We start from the raw sequence: 21,305 nt of genomic DNA on the forward strand, positions 1-21,305 counted from the left end.
GTTGGCCCAGGACTTTTCCGGTGTTAGCACTGAAAGTCTTGCATCCTGGGAATCCCCTCAGTCCAGGGCAAACCAGGATGGTTGGCCACCCTTCCCCTATCTGTGGAAAGGCTGCCCTTGGATTGCCCACCTCAAGAGGAGGAGGGCTGGCAGAGCGGGTGTCCGGCAGGGCTACTGTCTTTCAGGAGCGTGGGGCAGCTTCCCTGAGGAGGAGGTACGAGTTAGACCAGCAATGATCAACCTCTCTAGTTAAAACTATAACTCAACGAATTACTCATTAGAAAGGCAGGGATCAATGTGTTATAAATACATGTGCAGCAGTTTGATGTAGTAGAAAGAACAATGAAGTGGAGTCAAATACTTTCTGGCACTGATGGCAATGAAACCTCAGAGCCAAAAATTAATCTTTCTGAGCCTCGGCTTCTCCATCTGTAACGTGAAAGGACTAGGACCAGGGCTTGGTTCCTCTTTTACCTTTTGTTTTGGAACTTCATTCTAGAGGGTAGAGTGACTCATGCTCCTTGAGACACAGTTTGCTCTCAGCATCATTACAAGTTTTTCCCCTCCCCTTTCCCATGCCTGTTACCCTCCCTTCCTTCTCCCCTCCTCTTCCCCTCTCCCTGCTTTCTCCATTCCCAGCACTAATCTCTTTTCTCCCAATAGGCAACAGCATCAATGTAAAAAATATTTGTCATTGAACAGGATGTAGTTTTTATGAGTTTTGTTTTGTGTATGGATTTTTTAAAAAGATTTTTATTTGAGAGAGAGAGAACGCATGCGCAAGAGAGAGCACACACGGGGCACCTGGGTGGCACAGCGGTTAAGCGTCTGCCTTCGGCTCAGGGCGTGATCCCGGCGTTACGGGATCGAGCCCCATCAGGCTCCTCTGCTATGAGCCTGCTTCTTCCTCTCCCACTCCCCCTGCTTGTGTTCCCTCTCTCGCTGGCTGTCTCTATCTCTGTCGAATAAATAAAAAAAAATTTTAAAAAAAAAAAAAAAAGAGAGAGCACACACAAGCAGGGAGGGGGTGGAGGGAGAGGGAGAAGAAGATTCCACACTGAGCAGCGACCCCAACGTGGGGCTCATTCCTAGGACCCTGGGATCATGACATGAGCTGAAGGCAGACGCTTAACTGACTGAGCCACCCAGGCAGCTGTTGTGTATGGATTTTTTATTTTCATATGTGATATTGTGCTCCGGACATCATTTTATTCCTAGCACTTTTTTACTCAGCACCATTTAAAAAATATCTTCAGGACGCTGGGTATTGGTCTCCAAGGGTCCTTCCACAGTGACATTTTTATGAACATTGTTTAGTACTGCAGAAATTTCTGTCCTCAGGTGTTCCAACTAACTGGAATCAAATTATTGATGGTCTTTCTAGAACAACCGAGGGGAGAAGAAAGTATCTTTAATCACCCCCCAAATTGTTCAAGCGTGGTCTGCATGAAGGGGACCAAGTAGATTAATCCGTAGAGCACATTGATGGGGACATGAAGTGTGGGACGGCTAGAGCAGTTATAGTGCACCCCACCCTCTCAGTCTCTGAATGGTGAGGCCCTCCAGTAACCTCGAAGATCTGCAGTCCTAGGAGCTCTCATGGGGGGAGCTCACCTCCCACAGAAAACTGGTGGACATATGGCAGCTGCTTCAGACCTCAGCCCGAGATCAACCTCCAAGAGTGTGCATAACTGCAAGGCCGACCTCCTCTTCCTGGGGCTGCAGAGGTCCCGGCCAGCATCCCATCCCAAGAGTTCCTGTGGTTCTGAGTGGTTTTGAGCAGAGCATGTCTCCCAGGCTGAGCCACTCTCTTGGTGGCATTGAGGCCAAAGGAGCCATGTGGTGCCTGGGAACAGGCCGCGGGTGGGGCACAGCTGTGGGGACCAGCCCCTCATGTCACTGCCTGCCTCCGTGTAGGAGAATGAATTCCATTTCAGGCAGCAGCAACTCACACTGGGTGGCCTCTGCCTTCCCTCCCACACCAGTGCACTGAGAATGACCCAGAAGACTGAGGAGCGCGGAGCTCCCCTCGGAGGAAGCAGGCCCTGCTGTCAGGCCTCTCCTCTCTCCCTGTTTCTTGCTCAACGAGGGCTTCGTCTCCGCTCAGGCCTCTTAGGAAGCTCTGGCAGGATCCCACGAAGCTTGACTGGTGGGGCCCGTGAAGTCAGGGGGCGACAAGGAGTACAGAGGTGCTTCCCGTCTCCCCACGTGTCACACTTGCTCCCCTAAACTTTACACAGGGACGCATCTTGACCTTATCCCAGGCCTTAACTATTTCTGCTCCTTTGAAGATGCAGAACAAACAAAAGCAACAACAAAAATGAACAAACATAGAAGTAGACACACAGATACCAAAGGCCTGATGTTCCCAGCCTCTTTCTCCCCATTTCAGCGGATTCTATGTAGATAGGTCATTTCCTCTTTGTGCTTTTTAAGCTGCCCAGAGGAGGAGATTGACGCAGTCATAGAACTGTGTATGCACTCTACCTACAATGGTGGCCGAGGTAAGACTTGAACTGACCCTAAGATCAGAGAAGGTCCACCTTCAGGCCTAGCAGCCTGAGTACCCAGCAACGGTTTCAGGGTCTCCTGACATGGAGAACCTGGGTGCCGCAACCCTACTAGGGACCCAGCTCCTCAAGTACCCAAGGGGAAAGCTTAAAGAAATGCAGCAGGATAAAACACTTATACAGCTGACTGTCACTGAGCTTACGGGGCTCTGGGCTCTTGCTGTATCTTCTCACTTGCTCCTCGTACCCTTCCAGAGTAGGTACTGTTATCAGCCTCTTTTATAAATGAGGGAGCTGAGCTTCAGAGAATCTAAGCAGCTGACTCAGCGACACAGCTAGTAATTAGTGGAGCCAGGATCTGGTTGCAGAGAAACTTCCAGAACCTGTGCTCTCAACCACTGTGCCTGCATAGGCTTACACACACACACACAAGATGATGTTTACATGGGCCTTTTGGTTTATACACTGGAATCATTTTAATAATATTCACAGAATCACAGATTGTTGGAAGGGGAAGTCAACTTAGAGATGGCCTGATTTACACACACAGACACACACACACACACACACACACACACACACAGAAATGAAAAGAAAGAAAGAAAAGGGAAACTGGGGACTTGTTGTAGAGAAATAGTTCTCAATGGAATAGGATCAGAATCACCTGGTTAAAACACAGATCTCAGGACCACAACCCCAGAGTGTCTAATTAAGTAGGTGTGGGGTGGGACCCCAAATTTGCATTTCTGACAAGATCCCAGATGATGCTGATGCTGACGGTCCTGTGTCCACGCTGTGAGAACCACTGCATTGGACAGTTTGGACACAGTGGGAACCGTAAGACCCACTGCAATTGTTACTTAAATGTACTTCGCAACGCCAATGAAGCCTAGGCAAACATTCCCTGTAGGGTCATTCTCACCTGAGTCGCTTGTTCTTAAATACCTCTCTCTGACTCCCAGCAGAACCGGAATGTGGTAGTCAGGATTCTAAAAATGCCCTCCCCCCTCCCACCCTCCCTGCACTACCCTCCATGTTCATGATGGATGCCATACCCTTACCCTCCTGAACCTGGGAACGTGGTACCATTCCTGTGTTTGTGTTATGTTATATGGCACAGCTGACCTAAAAAAAAGGGATTATCCAGGCGAGTGTCATTTAATCACATGGGTGCTTAAAAGCCCACAGCTTCCTCTAGCTGTACACACAAGTACATAAATTCCTGAGTCTGGAAGGGAGCTACGGGCCGGATGCAGACCTACCCCATTCCGAAGATCCTCAGGCCACGAGCTGGGCCCCTGGGGGCCCCACATTACTGCCTGCTGAAAAGGCCAGTGGCTGTCACCTACATTCCAGTTCTGCAAAAAAAGAAACATAAAGGTTGTCTGAGAGAACATCCTGAGAGCCGCCCACCCCAGCGACCCTCAGCGGATGCAGCCTGGCTGAGGAACACGGAGAGATCACTTGTCAGCAGGCGCGTGCCCTTCACGGAAGAGCAGTTTAAAAACAGTTTAGGAAAACAGATGTCTCCCCGCACTGCTGGTTGGTCAGATAACACACTTTTCTGTTACTGAGATTAATCATCTGTAAAACGGAGGCACAGCTTCTCACATGGGTATTAGAAGTGCAAGAGGCTGGGATAAATGCCCAGAACCCATTCGGCAGTCGTCCCCGCCTCCTTCCCAAATATTCTTGTGATTCTTATAGCAAAGTACAACACATGGGGACAGTTTTGATTTTCTGCGTGACCATATATAGCTAGGATTCAACCACGGTGTCTTTTTATCGTAAAAGAGTAATATAACTATCTGTTGTCACAGATATAATTCACGTAAATAAAACAGGTGAGCAGCAGATAATTCTTAATACTGAGATTCCCCTCAAATACTCACCTCCCACTGGTTTATAGACACCTGACATTTAAGTGCACGTTCATCTCTCAGGGGTGAGGCTCCAGGCATTTGGTATCTCGTACACACACACACACACAGGTTCCCACAAAGGCAATTTCCTTCCCACCCACGCGGTGTTCAATCACATGTTTTGTTAACAAATGCGTAACCATGCTTAGTTTCACTTCCCACAAGAGTTTTCTGATAACCTCTGAAAACTGTTTTTGTGGTTTTAGTGTCACTTTTCATTGATTTCTTCGAACTATAATCATTTCAAAATTATAATTTTTAACTGAGAATGTGGGTTGGTGGTTAAAAACAGGAAGTTTGATGGGTAAGTCTGACACACAGTGAAAATGTGCAAGAAACTCCAGGAAAATTCAGACCTTGATATTATTGATGACTGTGACAGTGTTGTCCCCATGAGTCCCCTGGAGAACTCGCCTGTAAAGAAGGGTGAGGTTACTAACCAAACATAAGTGAATGAGAGTATACAGATGTGGTTGATCTAAAATCTTGAAACACACTCGGACGTCCAAGTGGACAAAAGTTCAAGCAGGATCACAGACTGAACAGTAAAGAAGTCAGTATCTTTCTGTATTTCCAGAGGATGGCAATATTATTTCCTACCCCACAGGCTCTTCTGCACTGTGACCTTGACACTCTTCCCATAGAAAAGAAGAATCTAATTCCATTCCTTTTGTGTCTGGGCTGGCTTAGTAGCCTGCTTGAGCAATAGAATGAAATAGAAGTGATATTCTGGGACTTCCAAAGCTAGGTCATAAGATCCTTGCAGCTTCTACCCGAGACCCATGGAATTCTCACTCTTAGGACACTCCCTCTTGAAAGCCAGGCAGCAAGCTGGGAGAAATCACATGGAAAGAGCACAGGTAGGGGCTCTGGTAAACAACACTCGCAGAGCTCCTAGCAACAGCCAGCTAACTCTCAGCCATGTGAATGAACCATCTTGAACGGCCAACTCAGTTTGTCAATCTTGGGCTTACAGATGACGGCAACCCTAGCAGGCTGCCCCGTAAAACTCAGTCAACCTACAGAATTGTGTTTTAAGCCACAAATTTTGGGGTGGTTTGATTACAGCAATAGATAAGTGGAACCCCCTGCCAGTTCTATTTCCCAATTTAGTGTGTATTCTTTCAGCGAATTCCAAGCAAATACANGAACCATCTTGAACAGCCAACTCAGTCTGTCAATCTTGGGCTTACAGATGACGGCAACCCTAGCAGGCTGCCCCGTAAAACTCAGTCAACCTACAGAATTGTGTTTTAAGCCACAAATTTTGGGGTGGTTTGATTACAGCAATAGATAAGTGGAACCCCCTGCCAGTTCTATTTCCCAATTTAGTGTGTATTCTTTCAGCGAATTCCAAGCAAATACATTCAATGACAAGTATATACCTCTCTCCCCTTGCAAACGGTAGGTAGGAAATACACCATTCCCTCTTTTTTTTTTTTCAGTCAACAACACATCTTAGAGATTATCCCATACCTGTCCCTATAGATCTGCTTGCACTTTAACAGTGGCAGATATCCCATCATTATCACCATAACTTATTTATCCAGTCCACGGCTGATGGACATTTAGGGATTTGTGTGTGTGTGTGTTACTACAGACAGTGATTCATTGTCTGTTCTGTGAAGACACTCTTTTACATAAAGTATATATGTAGGTTACATGCCTGGAAGAAAATATTTGCATCTTCCTCAATTCAATTATATGTGCACTTTAAGTTTTAATAGATATTACCAAATTGTTCTCCTACAAAAAAAAAATTGTACCAAGTCATGTTCTCACCAATTTAAAGGTTTCATCTACTTATTTATTTGAGAGACAGAGACAGAGAGCGTGAGCAGGGGGGAGGGGCAGAGGGAGAGGGAGAGGGGGAATCTCAAGCAGACTCCATAAGCGTGGATCCTGACCCGGGGCTCAGTCTCACGACCCTGAGATCATGACCTGATCTGAAATCAAGAGTCGGATGCTTAACCGACTGNATTGTACCAAGTCATGTTCTCACCAGTCAATTTAAAGGTTTCATCTACTTATTTATTTGAGAGAGAGAGACAGAGAGCGTGAGCAGGGGGGAGGGGCAGAGGGAGAGGGAGAGGGGGAATCTCAAGCAGACTCCATAAGCGTGGACCCTGACCCGGGGCTCAGTCTCACGACCCTGAGATCATGACCTGATCTGAAATCAAGAGTCGGATGCTTAACCGACTGAGCCACCCAGGTGCCCTCTTACCAGTCAATTTAAAGATGTCTGTTTTCTGACACTCTTGCCACAACAGTGCCTTACCAAACTTAAAAAAAATGGTTTATCCTGGATTCTTGTTCAGATTATTGGATTCTATTATTGTGGCAAAAAATGAGCTTAGTCCTTGATCTCTATTTGCTATCTTGATATATCGTGTTTCAGAAATTCCCAGCTGTAATTGCCCCAAGCAGTCATTTTTGTGAGAATATTAAAAATAAACTGTATGGATTTGGGAAGGATGACATGAGCCGTTAGGCAAAAAGAGAGTTAAAGACTAATAAAGATTAATGTGATTTCATTTCCATAAAATGTGTNGAGCGTGAGCAGGGGGGAGGGGCAGAGGGAGAGGGAGAGGGGGAATCTCAAGCAGACTCCATAAGCGTGGATCCTGACCCGGGGCTCAGTCTCACGACCCTGAGATCATGACCTGATCTGAAATCAAGAGTCGGATGCTTAACCGACTGAGCCACCCAGGTGCCCTCTTACCAGTCAATTTAAAGATGTCTGTTTTCTGACACTCTTGCCACAACAGTGCCTTACCAAACTTAAAAAAAATGGTTTATCCTGGATTCTTGTTCAGATTATTGGATTCTATTATTGTGGCAAAAAATGAGCTTAGTCCTTGATCTCTATTTGCTATCTTGATATATCGTGTTTCAGAAATTCCCAGCTGTAATTGCCCCAAGCAGTCATTTTTGTGAGAATATTAAAAATAAACTGTATGGATTTGGGAAGGATGACATGAGCCGTTAGGCAAAAAGAGAGTTAAAGACTAATAAAGATTAATGTGATTTCATTTCCATAAAATGTGTAAGCTTATTGTAAGGGGGAAAATAATCTGGAAGTATATATACAAAGTGTTAAGAAGAAGCAAAGTCCACTGTAATTGTAAACCACAATCAAACCAGCGAATAAAACACTGCCTGAAATTTCCTGCAAGGTCAGTGTCACGACTGCTTCGGAAGGAGGTGGCTCTGTTCCCTAGATACAGCTGGGAAAAGTTTAGGTCGAAAGAATCAGCCAAAAGGAAAAGAGTGCTCTTATCAAAAGATACATATAGGGTCATGGATCTGGGTTGATTTCCCAAACAACGAATCTGCTAAATGACCCTATTCAGCAACCTTAGTTGTTTCTTCAAAGTATTTAGTTTTAGTTGGCTAGTTTTCATTTAACATTGTAACTGCATCTTAAGGAAAGTCATTTCATCTCTGATTCACTTAGTCCTATGTCTGCAGCAAGTGGAGACAGATGGAGGGGCAGACTGCAGAGGGCCCACAGGCGGACAGCTTCAGTTTATAATGTTGTCTGTGAGGACGTACCCAGGTGATCACATAACAACAGACACAGAAATCTGCAATAAGATGGGGTCCTGAAGTGTCTCCAGCAGCCACTGCATTCATTGAAAAAACCACCCCAAAGAATTGGCTCTGCATTTTCTTAAACAGAGGTAAATTTTGTTGAAAGAGGAAATAACATATTGAATGTACATACTTCCAACAAATTTAAAATGAGTGTTTAATAACTGTGAGAACTTGCCAGCCAGATTTTCTGAACTCAGAGTTAAATTATTAGTAGTAATATTTTTTTTATACTAACAGCCCGAATCTCCCTGTCCCTTTGATAGATCCCAGATAAAGGTGTGGCCAGCAAGGCACCCGTCACAGTGGGGTGTGACAGTCATGGCATCATCCCTCCCCACAACACATGCCGCCCATCACCACTCCTGCTGTTGCCACCAACCTTCAAGTTTCCCTTTGTCACCTTTCCCCCTGCCACCACCACCACCTGCTACTACCTGTCTTGCACCTCACCCTCCAAGGCTGAGTCAGGTCCACCGAGGGGAGCTTGGGGAAGCACATTTTGGAAGGCAGGAGGAGGACGTTATCATTCCGCATTCAGAATCCCATGTCTGGGAGCGCGGGAACTCCTACTTCTGACGCTGACTTCTTAATAAGTTCTGCAAACCTGGTTAGAAAGTTAGGCCTGTGGTCTGAAGGTCCTGCCACCGTTGATTCTACAATGAATGGAAACCCAAGTGGAGTAAGAGACCTCTTGCACAAGCAGTGAGGGGTCTCAAAAAGCATGGAGCAGTGGGACAGGAGCTCTCTCCTCCAGGCCCGGCATTTCTGTGTAGGGAATGCTGACTGTACTACACTCCACTGTCCGGTTTTAATGGGATTTTTTGATATATGCTGAACTTTATTTTCTCTTAGGTATCCAAAGGATAATACTAAGAAAAACTATGGACCAGAGAGTTGTTTCATGAAGCATAACCCGAAACATGTTTTGAGTTGAATGTACTTGAAGTCATTTTCTCTAAGACAGTCACAGCATTGTCATTTTCAGTTCAACATATTTCTTGATTGTGGTGGTTTCCAAACATCAGCAGGCATGGGATTGATCTGAAGGGCTGGATCTCACTCACAGAGCTTCTGATTCTCTAGGTTTGGGGGGTGGCCAAGAATTTGCACTTCTAACAACTTGCTAGATGCTGCCAATGCTGCTGATCTGGAGATGGTGCTTGGAGAACCACTGATCTAATCTATGAATTATTATTATTTTTATTCATTGAAGAACTACCCTACAGTACAAAGGGTCAAATTTTGTATAAAATGAATGAGTCAATTGCTCACCTTAAAAACAAAGGGCTCACAACGTTGGCTTAGTCAACAAATACTTTTCAATTTTCAATGCTAAATATTCTTGAACAACAACTGCAAGGGGAAAGTGGATGTTTCTCTTGTACATGATGTCACTGCAACAAAAATTAAATTTAAAAATTGAAGGAAGAGACTTACTTGATCACAGAGACTATAAGCCATTCAAGACAGTTCATTTACACTGATAAAAATTTTGAAGAGGTTAGAGAAAGAATTGGTTCTTATAAATTGATGTAGGAAAAAAACATCATTTGCCAGAATGATCACCACATACCGGGTGCCAGGGGCTTCGATGATTTGCTCCGGCTAAGAGCTGCATGTGGAATGCCAGCTACAGTTGGAGTCACCACTGGATTAAACTTATACACAATCATTCTTCAAGATTTATCTGCCTTCTTTACAGGCCAAATAGGTGAGTTCAACAGGGATGTGGTAGGTATCATAACCCCTGTCTCTTCCACCCCTGTGTCTTTGATGGTGACATTCATTTCTGCCATTCCCCCAGGAAAGTGGCATTACTTTGTATTTCTATTGTAATAAGGAAGGACTTCTGCTTGGCTCTCCCTACCAGAGTAGTCCTCACTCCATAGGTTAGAGAGCCAATTGGGGATTTGCCAGTGGCCAAATATTTTACATTCAAGAACTAGCGAAATAAACACACGGTGGACTCATAGACCTACTGGCCCTTTCGTCATTTAAACAAGACAAAACTCCACGGATCACCTGACCATTAAAAGCCCCCCCGCAACTTTAACTTTTGGACCACAGTGGTATTTTGGGCCCCTAAAAATGAGTGTCAGTTCAGAGTCAATGTATATCAATTTCCAAGAAGTAAAGGCAAATGGCTGTAAGTCCTTGAAGGAATAGCTGGAGGGTGATTTAAAGAATATCCTTGAGGCAGTGTTGCAGAGTTCTTTCTCAAGCGGGAGGGAACCCAGTTTCCCCTTCAGTCATGGAGCTCCAGGTCTCTGAGCAGCTTAAGTCTGAAAATGATAAGAAGCCTTGGTTCTCCATCATGATAACACAAGTCAGGATTTTGGACCCCAAATCTGGATTTTTTCCTGTTCTACAAATCCAGTAACATTTTTGTAGGATGTTCATGAATTTGTTCCTAGAGACACCATGATCAGTTTGCCATATCCACAGATTCTCATGGATCAAAATATTCTGGTAATCCTTTATCCCTATTGCCCATTACAATAAACCACACTCATCTTGTCTCTGTTTATCAAGTGCTTTCACTTGGCCTCTACTAGTCTGAAATTTGTGTGCCATCCCCATTAAAATCAGGGAGCCTACCATACTGGCAAAATTTCTTGACCTCATACCTGGCCTATAGAAGACAGCGATCAGAAAGCTTTTCAAGGGAGCTAGTGCTCTCTGCACTCGGGTATTTGTCAATGCCTTAGGGAAGGGATCAATTGGTGGGAAATAGGTGGGCAAATCAGTCATGAAAAATTCACTCCAACATCTCTATCTCCCGATGTCTTTGAATTCCTCTACATTATGGCACAGAAACCCTGGTATCTCAATCTCATTGAATACAGGTCACTGGAGAGTCCAAGTTTCAGTCAACCAATCACATACACCTTTAAAGCCACTTTCGGCTGTACAAATTAACACATTAAATCTAAACTATCTGGTAAGTACACCTCCATGGAGTTGGGACCCAGCTTTCTGAAGAGAAAATGCCACTCGGCTAGTGCTGACATCCGAGGCTCTTGGGCCAAGAAGCTCTGGGGAGCCTCCATCAAACCCAAGAGGATGGATTCAGAGACTATCCAGGGCTGTGAGCACATGGAGCTTTGGGAAGAGGGTGTGCTCTGAGAGAGCATGGAAACTCCCTGCCCTTTCCCAAGACCATCTGCCTGTCCCTGAGTTACATCCTTTTCTAATAAACTGGTGATCTAGTAGACAAAACCAAAACCCCAAAACCTCTGGGGACGAAGCACTCTCTGGCTGGTGCTGGTCATTTTTAAAAATTAACATACAGTATATTAGTTTCAGGTGAACAACATAATGATTTACTATGTATAGATATTGCGAAATAATCACAATAATTCTACTTACCATCCATCACCATACATAGTTACAGAATGTTTCTTTTCTTCTTGTGATGAGAACTTTTAAGATTTACTCTCTTGGCATCTTTCAAATACACCATACGATGCTGGTATTTCTGAAGGGGCCAGTGAGGCTGGTCTGGGCGTATTGGGGGTAATCTCCTGGAAATTGGAATTGTTACCGCCAGGATGATGAAATCTCCTGGAGTGACAGTGATAGTAAGAGCAAGCAAAATAGGACATAGTAATTTCTTTCTCCTTGCTCCTACCTTGCAATCTCCCTCCGGTGCCCTGGGAGCCAGAGCCTAAAATGGAGCCACCTGGCAAAGGAAAAATATACATAGTAGAGTCTCAGCTAAAGCAGGGCGTCTAAGGATGGTTTGGAGCTTAATTATCAGTTTTCTTTTCTCAGACTAAAATAACTTCATTGTTTTAAATGTCTCTTTCCATGCTGAAATACATTAATGGTCGAAATAATACGCAATATACTAAATTTTAAATGTAATACCTATACTACATAAACCTAGAAGTTATCCGCATGTGGAAATACTGTATAGATAAGAATTATATTAAACACATCATTAGTTAAATAAGATCTAATCTAAGAAGAGAGAAGTCAAAATGACTTAAGAGGGAAAAGCAGAGTCAGATGTTCTTTTGTGGTTGTGGGTGTCCAGGGCCCAGCTGCAGTGAAGCTGCCATGGTCAAACCTGCAGATGACCCCAGGCCCTGGAGCTCAACATAGTTTTCGTGACTGACTATATATAACCTGGTCGTTGAAAGGACGAAATGATACCATGTATATTAAATACCTAGAATCATACCTGGTCCATCATAAGTGTTCAATAATCCTTAACACTTGGGGGCACCTGGGTGGCTTAGTTGGTTGAACTTCCAACTTGTGATTTCAAATCAGTGGAAATCTCATGGGTCGTGGGACTAAGCCTCGAGTCAGGCTCTGTGCTCAGTGGGGAGTCTGTTTGGGACTCTCTCCTTCGACCTCTCTCCCCACTCATGTGTGCTTTTTCTCTCCTTCTCTCTCTCAAATAAATAAATAAATCTAAAAAAAAATCATTAACACTTCTTTTCTGATCTCAATTAAGTACATAGGGTCCCCCCCTTCATTCTGTTGATGTAATGTATTACAATGATTGATTTTTGAATGTTGAACCATCCTTGCATTCCAAGAATAAATCCCACTTGGTCATAGCGTATAATCCTTTCAATATGCTATTGAGTTTGGTTTGTTAGGCTTTTAAAAATTGCTATTTACTATATAGACGGAGTTTGAGCTTTCGGAGGGAGAAGCTAAATCCAGGTGACCTTGGAAATTTAACTAGAGAATTTCCTGAACTGTCTGCTATGAAAGTCATTCCAGTTTTGCTTTTGTGTGTTAGTTTCATAAAGGTGATCTCTCTGCTCTGCTCTGTTCCCAGTCATTCTCTTAACTGCAAGGGGATGAAGCTAAAGACAAATGAGAAACATAAACTGAGCGATTGAGAAGAAGAATTTTGAGAGCCTAGCTTTTTCTAAATGCCAGGGACTGTTTCAGCTGTTAACTCAGGGATTAAGAGCATGAAAAGAATGTCAGGTTGGCTGAGCAGAATTTTGATGATTAAAGAGAAAAGCTGGCTTCCCTGGATCTTTGCTGTTTCTCATTGGGAAAGGGGACAGATGACTCCAGCTGCACCATCACTCCATCCTGGCTGCTCAGGGACATGCCTAGGAAGGTACCTGAAGGGGCCACCTGCTTGCTTTCCCATCTGGAAATGAAGTCGAAGATTACAGGCCTTATCTTGTAGCGGGGGGAGAGATTTTCGGTGGGGAACAAAGTCCCCTGGTCTCCCAGGAGTACTTGGGATTAACTTGGAGTAGGGTTTACAAAGATTCCCAATGAGAAAAGCCACTTGGGGCTCTTTGACCTCCTTGGAAATTTTGGTTCTGTTGGTCTGAGTAAAGAACTCAGATTCTGTCTTTTAAAAAAGTGGCCCTGGTGATCTTTATCATCAGGAAAGTTTGGGAAGCCTTGCCTAGGGCAAGAGTGCAACTGTTTTCCTGGACCTTCTGCTCAATATTGGCAAAGGGAGCTAATATAATATTTAACCACCGAAGAGAGACATCTGTTTGGGTAAGACCTGAGCAGGAAAGGAAAAAAGGGCTACAGTTACTAATCTGCAAGGGAAGAAATTCATGGGGCCACTTTGCAATTCCATAGTTATGAATGACAGATAATGTCATTGAAGAACAAGCTTTCTTCTCTAAATTAGCTTGGGTTTGGTTATAAAAAACAGCAGCTTTGAAAACATAGCTATTGACTTCACCTTGGAGAGCAGGGGCTGTGCTGCCACCATTGAGGAAGGGTCTGAAGTAGGTGTCCCCTAGATGTCAGGTCATACCTGATGCTCATTCAACCTTTGCCAATGATGTGGTGCGTTTCCTAAGCTGTCCTTGCTCACCCCCAGCTGGAACCATTCCCCACAGGCTGAAAGCAAAAGACACTGGGGCTGGCCAGAAGACAGCAGCACCTCAGAGTTCAGTGAGAGGTGTGGGAGGTAAAGTGTCATCCCAGCTCAAGATCCTGATGTGGGAAGGACGCACACACAGTCAAGAAATGGGTGTCTGCTTACTTCCCATGAGCTGACTCAGCAGGAAAAGTGAGCACTGGACAGGTACATCAAGGTCCCCCGTTCCACCAGAGGCCCCTGAGGTGGCTCCACCATCTCTACAGTCCTGGTTTTGGTAGGATGCAAACAGCCTGAGAAGAGTGCCTTTAGCATCTAGGAAAGCACCTCCTAGCACATGAGGATAGGCTCAAATACTTTTTGAATGAGTGAATGAATGTGAATGAGAGAGAGCTAATCACTGAATTGTAAAACAGAAACCTCCAATTGTTGACGTATGAGAAAACTTCAAGCTTCGTTTCTCAGACCTTTATTCTTCTAAACAAAGTTCAGGCCTCTGCGTGTCATACCCTGTTAACCACAGAGGCCCAAAGTTCTTCCATAACTAATCGGAGCCTGTGATTGTTCCGCTCAGCTCTCAGGAGCCCTCACACTCCCTTCCCCTGCAGGAAGCAGGGTGACCACGGGCCGACGATGGAGCAGGGCAGCAGCCGCTTGGAGGACTTCCCTCTCAACGTATTTTCCGTCACTCCTTACACACCCAGCGCCTCTGACATCCAGGTGTCCGATGATGACAAGGCAGGGGCCACCTTGCTCTTCTCAGGCATCTTCCTGGGACTGGTGGGGATCACGTTCACCATCATGGGCTGGATCAAATACCAAGGTGTCTCCCACTTTGAATGGACTCAGCTCCTTGGGCCCATCCTGCTGTCTGTCGGGGTGACATTCATCCTGATTGCCGTGTGCAAGTTCAAAATGCTCTCCTGCCAGGTGTGCAAGGAAAGTGAGGAAAGGGTCCTGGATTCGGAGCAGACAGCAGGAGGACAATCATTTGTTTTCACTGGTATCAACCAACCCATCACCTTCCATGGGGCCACTGTGGTGCAGTATATCCCTCCTCCTTACAGTTCTCAAGAGCCCCTTGGGATGAACACGGCCTACCTGCAGCCAGTGGTGAACCCCTGTGGTCTCATACCACCTGGAGGGGTGGTGACCACCACACCAAGCCCTCCTCAGTACTACACCATCTATCCTCCAGAGAACGCTGCATTTGTTGGTGACCCAGACTACCCTTCCTTCGTGGCCAGTGGAAATGACAGGTACGTTGTGTGGAGTGGGGACACTCCCCTTCCAGCTCTCACAGTTGTGGCCCATGGCTTTGTCTGGTATGTAAGGAAGGTGCTGGGAGAAGGCAAGTGTCTGTGTGGACTGTTGCCAGGATGGTGGTGCTGGTTCTGAGACAGGCGGTGTAGACTGTAACCAGTCTGTGTTTTCTGCTCCCATTTCAGATCCAGCCCTGATGCTGACCAGCTAGAAGAGACACAGCTGGGAGACGAGGACTCCACCTGCTTCTCTCCTCCCCCCTATGAGGAAATATATTCCCTCCCTCGCTAGACTATGACGCCGCCGAGGGCACAGCATTCAAGTCATTGTTGCTGACAAATGAGGTGTTAGGTGCTGTGACCTTCAGAAGTTAGACAGCAGAGCAGCCCATGCAGCCTGAAAGATACCATTTGAGGGGGGTGTGATGGGGGTGTGGGGGGAGGGGAAATGGGAAAGAAAATATCTCAGATGGGTAAAAATTAGGCAGGGGTGGGGAAATTTCCTTCTGGTACAGCTGGACATCCCCTGCATATGGTTCATGGGCAGGAAATTCACTTGGTCCACAACCCACCCCTTTCCTACGGGAAGGCACTGGGGTCTCAATTTTAACTCCAGCAGCCAAGGGGAAAATCACTGCTGCTGTGACGCTGGGAGTTTCCATGGCAGTGGGGGGGGGGGCAGCAGGGAGAAGGGAAGAGAAAATAGTCTCCATTGGAGATTTCCTAGTATCTGTTCTCAGTCCCCCGGAGGGGGTTTGCAGATTCCCAAACAACACGGTTGCCATCCGGTGTCCCTTGAGAACTCTGAGTATCCTGAAGGCTGCAAAACATTTTTTTAGTGGAATAAAATAAAATAATGTCTCTGTTTAAAAAAAGGATTAGATACCTGGCTACAAAATAAACTAATAACCATACAAAATAAATATGATAGGGCAATGATGTCAATAAATCCTTACGTGATCACTGGGTCCCAGTGACTCTTGGCAAGGCTAAAACTTGGTTTGCCCACCCAGGCTGGGATCTGTGTTGGACAGGAGCTACCTGGGCCCAGTGACCAACAGAACATGGGGACTTCTCTAAGCACCTGTCGATGAGTTCTGCTGAATTAGACAAAAAAGAGCCTCATGTCAATACCTGGAAAATCATGAATCGCGGAGACGATCTTTATGGTCAAGACAAGCTCACCTTCTTTATAAAAGAAGTTGGTGCCCTTAATCTTCCTGAAACTGAACTGTATAATAAACAACCACAACAGATCGAAGACTTAAGAAGAGACAGTTACAACTGTCGGGTTTTAAAAGAAAATATTTTCCTTATTTTCCTGCCACTTGAGATAAGGGAGGCTCATCCCTTATCTTCCCCAAGGGGAAGATAGGTTTTAGCAATTCCTTAAAATTTTGGTACCATGTGTATATAGGGAGTGATTTTAATTAATTTTTATCAAAAACATCTAGTTTTCCAAGAATATGATTAAAATATGCTTGGCATATTGTTGTGATTTGTATTATATCTTAGGAACAGAACCTTTTTATAAGAGAATTCATTTTGATGTGTGATGATAGAAGGTGATGGAAAAATAAGATTCTGTTTACAGAAGCAATATTCATGAAATATTGGATTCCTGGCTGAGGGCCAGCAGTTCTGGGGAGGGAGTGTGGTGACAGGGACACAGCCGAGCCTCACCAGCACCATGCCCACTGGCAACGATGCCCTGCGTGCCTGCCTCCCTGACCCCTTTCCCTGCTCATCCTCACTCACCCCACAACTTTAGATTCCTGGATTTGGGGTATAATAAGCATTGAGGGAAGCTCAAACTGGAAAAATATGTTAGGAGAGGGTGTCCACATGTGGCAGCAGGGCAGGAAGAATTTCTCCCAGGGATGCCAGGAGTCCCACATGCAGGGAAGTGGCCTTGGGGAATCTTTAGCTCTGGGCTGCAGAATGATTCAGCACCAACTGTCCCTGTTCTAAGGGAGAAAAAGGGCTAACACAGAGATAATTGATGCCCCCCAACCTGTGCATCAGAGCTTCAAGAGCTCAAGGTGGGTGGCTGGCCTGCAACAGTCGGGGGGCGGGAGGGGTATGTGTTCATTCATTCAGCATTTAGTCATTGGGTATCCACTCTGTGGCCAGACATGGGCCATCACATGGAGACATAACAGTGAAACAACCAACCACAGAAGAGCAGAGCTTCTGCTCTGCCCTCACAGAGCTTCTAGTCTGGGGGAGGCGGGGAGACAGATCTGATCAGATACTCTCTGACATCCATGAGGGGTCCTGTAGCTTCAGGAGGGATTTGGACTGGTCAGGAGGGTCATGGGGGCTTGCTTGAGGAAGTGAAGTCAAGGCCCTTGACTTGCATAACCCCAGGGAGGACTGTTCACACCGGGTAGCCATGCGACTGGTGTCTCTTGACCTCTGAGGACTGTGCTGGGAGCTGAAGGAACTGTAGCTGGTACGCAGTCAAAGAGAAGGAGGGAGATGGCTGGCAACCCCTCCTAGCATCAGAGGGTGCCTTGTGGGCTGTGTAAACCATACCACCCCGCTGCGGCCGTGCTCAAACAGAGCCGCCTTCTGCTACCCGAGACTCCCATCCCCTTGCTCTCTGGCTTCTAGACGCCATGCTCTCTGTCTTTATCCGGAGGTTGCAGGCACCAGCATGATGGGAAGCCCACTGCATGGCTTGTGGATTCCAACACCAGGTTTTTCCTTGGTCTCTTTGACCAGCAAGGACACATTCCTAGCCAAGTTTCCAGATTGTCAACCAGAAATTTGCCTTTTATCATTCTTTCTCTCAGTGTCTTATCAGGAATGAACGGAGGACTGATCTGGGGATAGTGAATTACAGCCTGTCTGGTCCTGGCTGTGCTATCCACCCTGAGATTACCAGTGGGGGAAGTGGTCCCAGCTTCGGTCACATGCTCAAAATTTCAGTGCCCAGGCCAGAACCCGAGGGGCCCAGTCAGCCTTGTTGAACGTTTTAGGCTGTGTCTGCAGAGCAACTGGAAAGCCACTGAAAGGCCTTAATGAGGAGGGAGCTGTGATCTGATTGTGGGCAAGACCTAGAGTCACATAGGGGTAATATTGACCTCACTGGGAAAGCTCGGACCTAAGGGACCACAACATCAGGGAACATCCTTCTCCATCACCCTCAGCCTTCAGTGGGGTGCTGTGTGTGGGCAAGTTCCCACCGTCTATATAGAATTCATAAGCAAGCTAGAAGGTCTTGTTAATCAAAGGAGATGGGCTTCTTAAGAATGTAATGTTGTCTGGAAACAACTCTCAGGAGCCGACTGGGGCTGGGCCTTTTGGCTGGAGAGAGGGATGACAGCTGAGGATCTTGACAGGGCAGGACAGGGATTATTGAGGCCTGAGAGGTGAGGCCCGGCCACCAAGGGGAAGATGTTTTCACAAAGCTCTTAGGACGTCTTCTTTCTGCCCTTGGGACAACAGAGGGACAGATCCCTTGAGCAGTGTGGGTCTGCGTTCACATCCTCCTGCAGAACTCTGGGAGGTGTTTTGCAGAGGTGGGGTGCTTCCTGGAGACCACGGTCCTTCTCCCTTCACTCCACTGTGCCAGACACGAGTCTAAGCTTCATTTGCACTCAGTGGCTCTCGACTACATAATCAGCCCTTTCAGTACTCTCCCCCACTTATTTGGCAGAGGGTAGGGGTACAGCATAAAAATAAATCTCTCGTTTGTGAAGAGCTGGCTGTGGGTGTCTGTTTTCAGCTTCTGACCTCTGGGGCGCCTCATTGGCTTTGTTGGCTGCTGGATCCCTGAAGCAGGGACGGCTGAAACCGCCCCCCCATGGCTGGTGTTGCTCCCCCAAACAGAAGCTCCTCATAGGAACCGTAGGGTAGATTTCTTACCAACAAAGAGAGCTTCCTGTCTGGTTCTCAGTAGTGTCCCTGCCTGTCAAGGTCACCAGGGCACGGTCTGCAGACTGCAACTCACACCATTCAGCCTCATGCTGACCCCTCCGCACAACCAGCACCCGGCTCCTGTTGAACAACAAAGCGGAAATAAAGAAATTATCTATCAGATAGGTGATTCAGGACCACTCCAGTGCAACTTAGCTGTTCTGGTGTTTTCTACAACATGAAAAATCTCAAATCCTAGAGAGAATAGTACATCAAACACTGTGTGGCCATCACCAACCTCAACTCATGGCCAATTCTGTTTCATTTATACCCCTGCCCACAATCCCCCAACTGGATTTTTATTATTTTTTTCAGGGTTTTTCATCTTTTTATTTTTTTAAAGATCTCTTTTTTTAAATGGAGGTATAATTGACATACAACATTTTGTTAGTTTCAATTGTTCCATATAATGATTTGATATTTGTATCGTCCAACTGGATTTTTAAAAAGCAAATCATGTCATCCTAAAATATTTCATTGTGTATCTTTAAAAGATAAAGACTCAAAAAAAATCACACCATTGTTATGTCTAAAAAAATTTATACTTACTTAATATTATCAAATATCTAGTCAGTGTTCTATTTACCCCAGTTTTCTCTATTTTATTTTTACCTCTTCATTTTGCTTGAGTCAGGATCCAAATGATATTCACTTTTTGCTAAATGCATACTAAATTTCTAGTTATATTATACTATATTTTGGGAGGCAGACAGTTGGCAAATTATTAATTATACATTCATTACTCATTATTATTATTAAATTTCACTTTCCAAGCAAAAATGTTTTTCAAGATTTTTCACTTTGTATCTCCTTCTCTGTCAGTTCCCTGAAACTCCAGGACTTCCCTGGAATTAGAAACTTATTTTTTCTGATTTTAGCACATTACTAGAGACTTTCCTAAACATGTGCCTAGAAGAAATATATACATGAAAACAAAAGGAGATCTTTAAGTGAATGTTTAGTTGAGAAATATCTGTTGCAGAATAGTTTCAAGAGTATCTGAGGGGCGCCTGGGTAGCGCAGTCGTTAAAGCGACTGCCTTCGGCTCAGGGCGTGATCCCGGGGTTCTGGGATCGAGTCCCACATTGGGCTCCTCGGCTGGGAGCCTGCTTCTTCCTCTCCATCTCCCCTGCTGTGTTCCCTCTCTCGCTGGCTGTCTCTCTCACATAAATGAATAAAATCTTTAAAAAAAAAAAAAGAGTATCTGAAAACTCTGACAACCTTTAGCATTTTTGACTTGGTAGAAAAAAAAGTTCTTTCCTCTAGAAATCATAAAAACTCCTTTGAACATTTCAGAAGTGGGAACCAGAGTCTCCTCTTTAAGAATTAATAGGCAGGGGCGCCTGGGTGGCTCAGCTGGTTAAGCCTCCAACTCTTGATTTCGGTTCAGATCATGAGCTCAGGGTCCTGGGATGCAGCCCCAAGTTGGGCTCCACTTTCATTTTTTTTATTTTTTTTATTTTTTTAAAGATTTTATTTATTTATTTGACAGAGACAGAGATAGCCAGAGAGAGAGGGAATACAAGCAGGGGGAGTGGGAGAGGAAGAAGCAGGTTCATAGCAGAGGAGCCTGATGTGGGGCTCGATCCCACAACGCCGGGATCATGCCCCGAGCCGAAGGCAGACGCTTAACCGCTGTGCCACCCAGGCGCCCCTGGGCTCCACTTTCAGCAGGGAGTCTGCTTGAGATTCTCTCTCTCTCTCCCCCTCTTCCCCTCCCCCTGCTCACCCTCTCTCTCTCTCTCTCTCTAAAATAAATAAATAAATCCTCAAAATAAATAAATAATGGGCAAAGCCTCTTACTGAACATTAAAATATTACCTGGTACAATTTAATTCACAGAGGTTATTGATTGTGGACCTCTCACCAATGAATTCCCAATTCTCCTCAAATTAAAAATGAATATTTTTCTGGACATGCCTACAACTCTTCCTTTTAAGGTGGTTAAGTGTGTGTGTGCGTGTGTGTTCACCTATATCCTCCTATAGAATGTGATTTATGGATTTCTTGCCCATTTACTACCTGTAAATCATCAAGAGTTTTATGTCCCAAGCAGTCAGCAGTTGGTTATAAAATCAGCAGAGAGCTTACTAAATAAACCTTTCCTGGATTGCTCTTAAGAATTGATGACAAATCAGAAAGTGAAGACAACTCCATGGGAATGAATCTCACCTGCCTCTGGGATACCACAAAGGTCTCAGATACAGGAATTTTATTTGTCTTGAGCTTTTAAGAAGATTAATAACCAGATGAACTGGGAAGGAGA

The 21,305-nt window shown here is 45.3% G+C and overlaps 2 protein-coding genes across 2 annotated transcripts in view; one reads left to right on the forward strand and one right to left on the reverse strand.

Annotated features, from left to right (window-relative positions):
- LOC117801514 overlaps nt 1-9,401 on the reverse strand; it is a 98,747-nt gene extending 89,346 nt beyond the window's left edge. Inside the window, exons 1-3 of the mRNA XM_034656349.1 lie at nt 9,302-9,401; nt 8,480-8,682; nt 3,773-3,868 (exon numbers count right to left, since the gene is read on the reverse strand). Coding sequence (XP_034512240.1) covers nt 3,773-3,868; nt 8,480-8,563 — 180 coding nt within the window. The 5' untranslated portion in view covers nt 8,564-8,682; nt 9,302-9,401. The remainder of the gene's footprint in view (nt 1-3,772; nt 3,869-8,479; nt 8,683-9,301) is intronic.
- Nucleotides 9,402-14,462: 5,061 nt separating this feature from the next.
- Nucleotides 14,463-15,503, forward strand: TMEM174 (transmembrane protein 174). Its single transcript, XM_034656351.1, has 2 exons — nt 14,463-15,112; nt 15,302-15,503. Exons 1-2 carry the CDS (start codon nt 14,487-14,489, stop codon nt 15,405-15,407), a joined length of 732 nt encoding a protein of 243 aa, XP_034512242.1. The 5' UTR covers nt 14,463-14,486; the 3' UTR covers nt 15,408-15,503.
- The last annotated feature ends 5,802 nt before the right edge of the window (nt 15,504-21,305 follow it).

This window comes from Ailuropoda melanoleuca, chromosome 3, assembly GCF_002007445.2.
Source record: "Ailuropoda melanoleuca isolate Jingjing chromosome 3, ASM200744v2, whole genome shotgun sequence".
Lineage (NCBI taxonomy): Eukaryota > Metazoa > Chordata > Mammalia > Carnivora > Ursidae > Ailuropoda > Ailuropoda melanoleuca.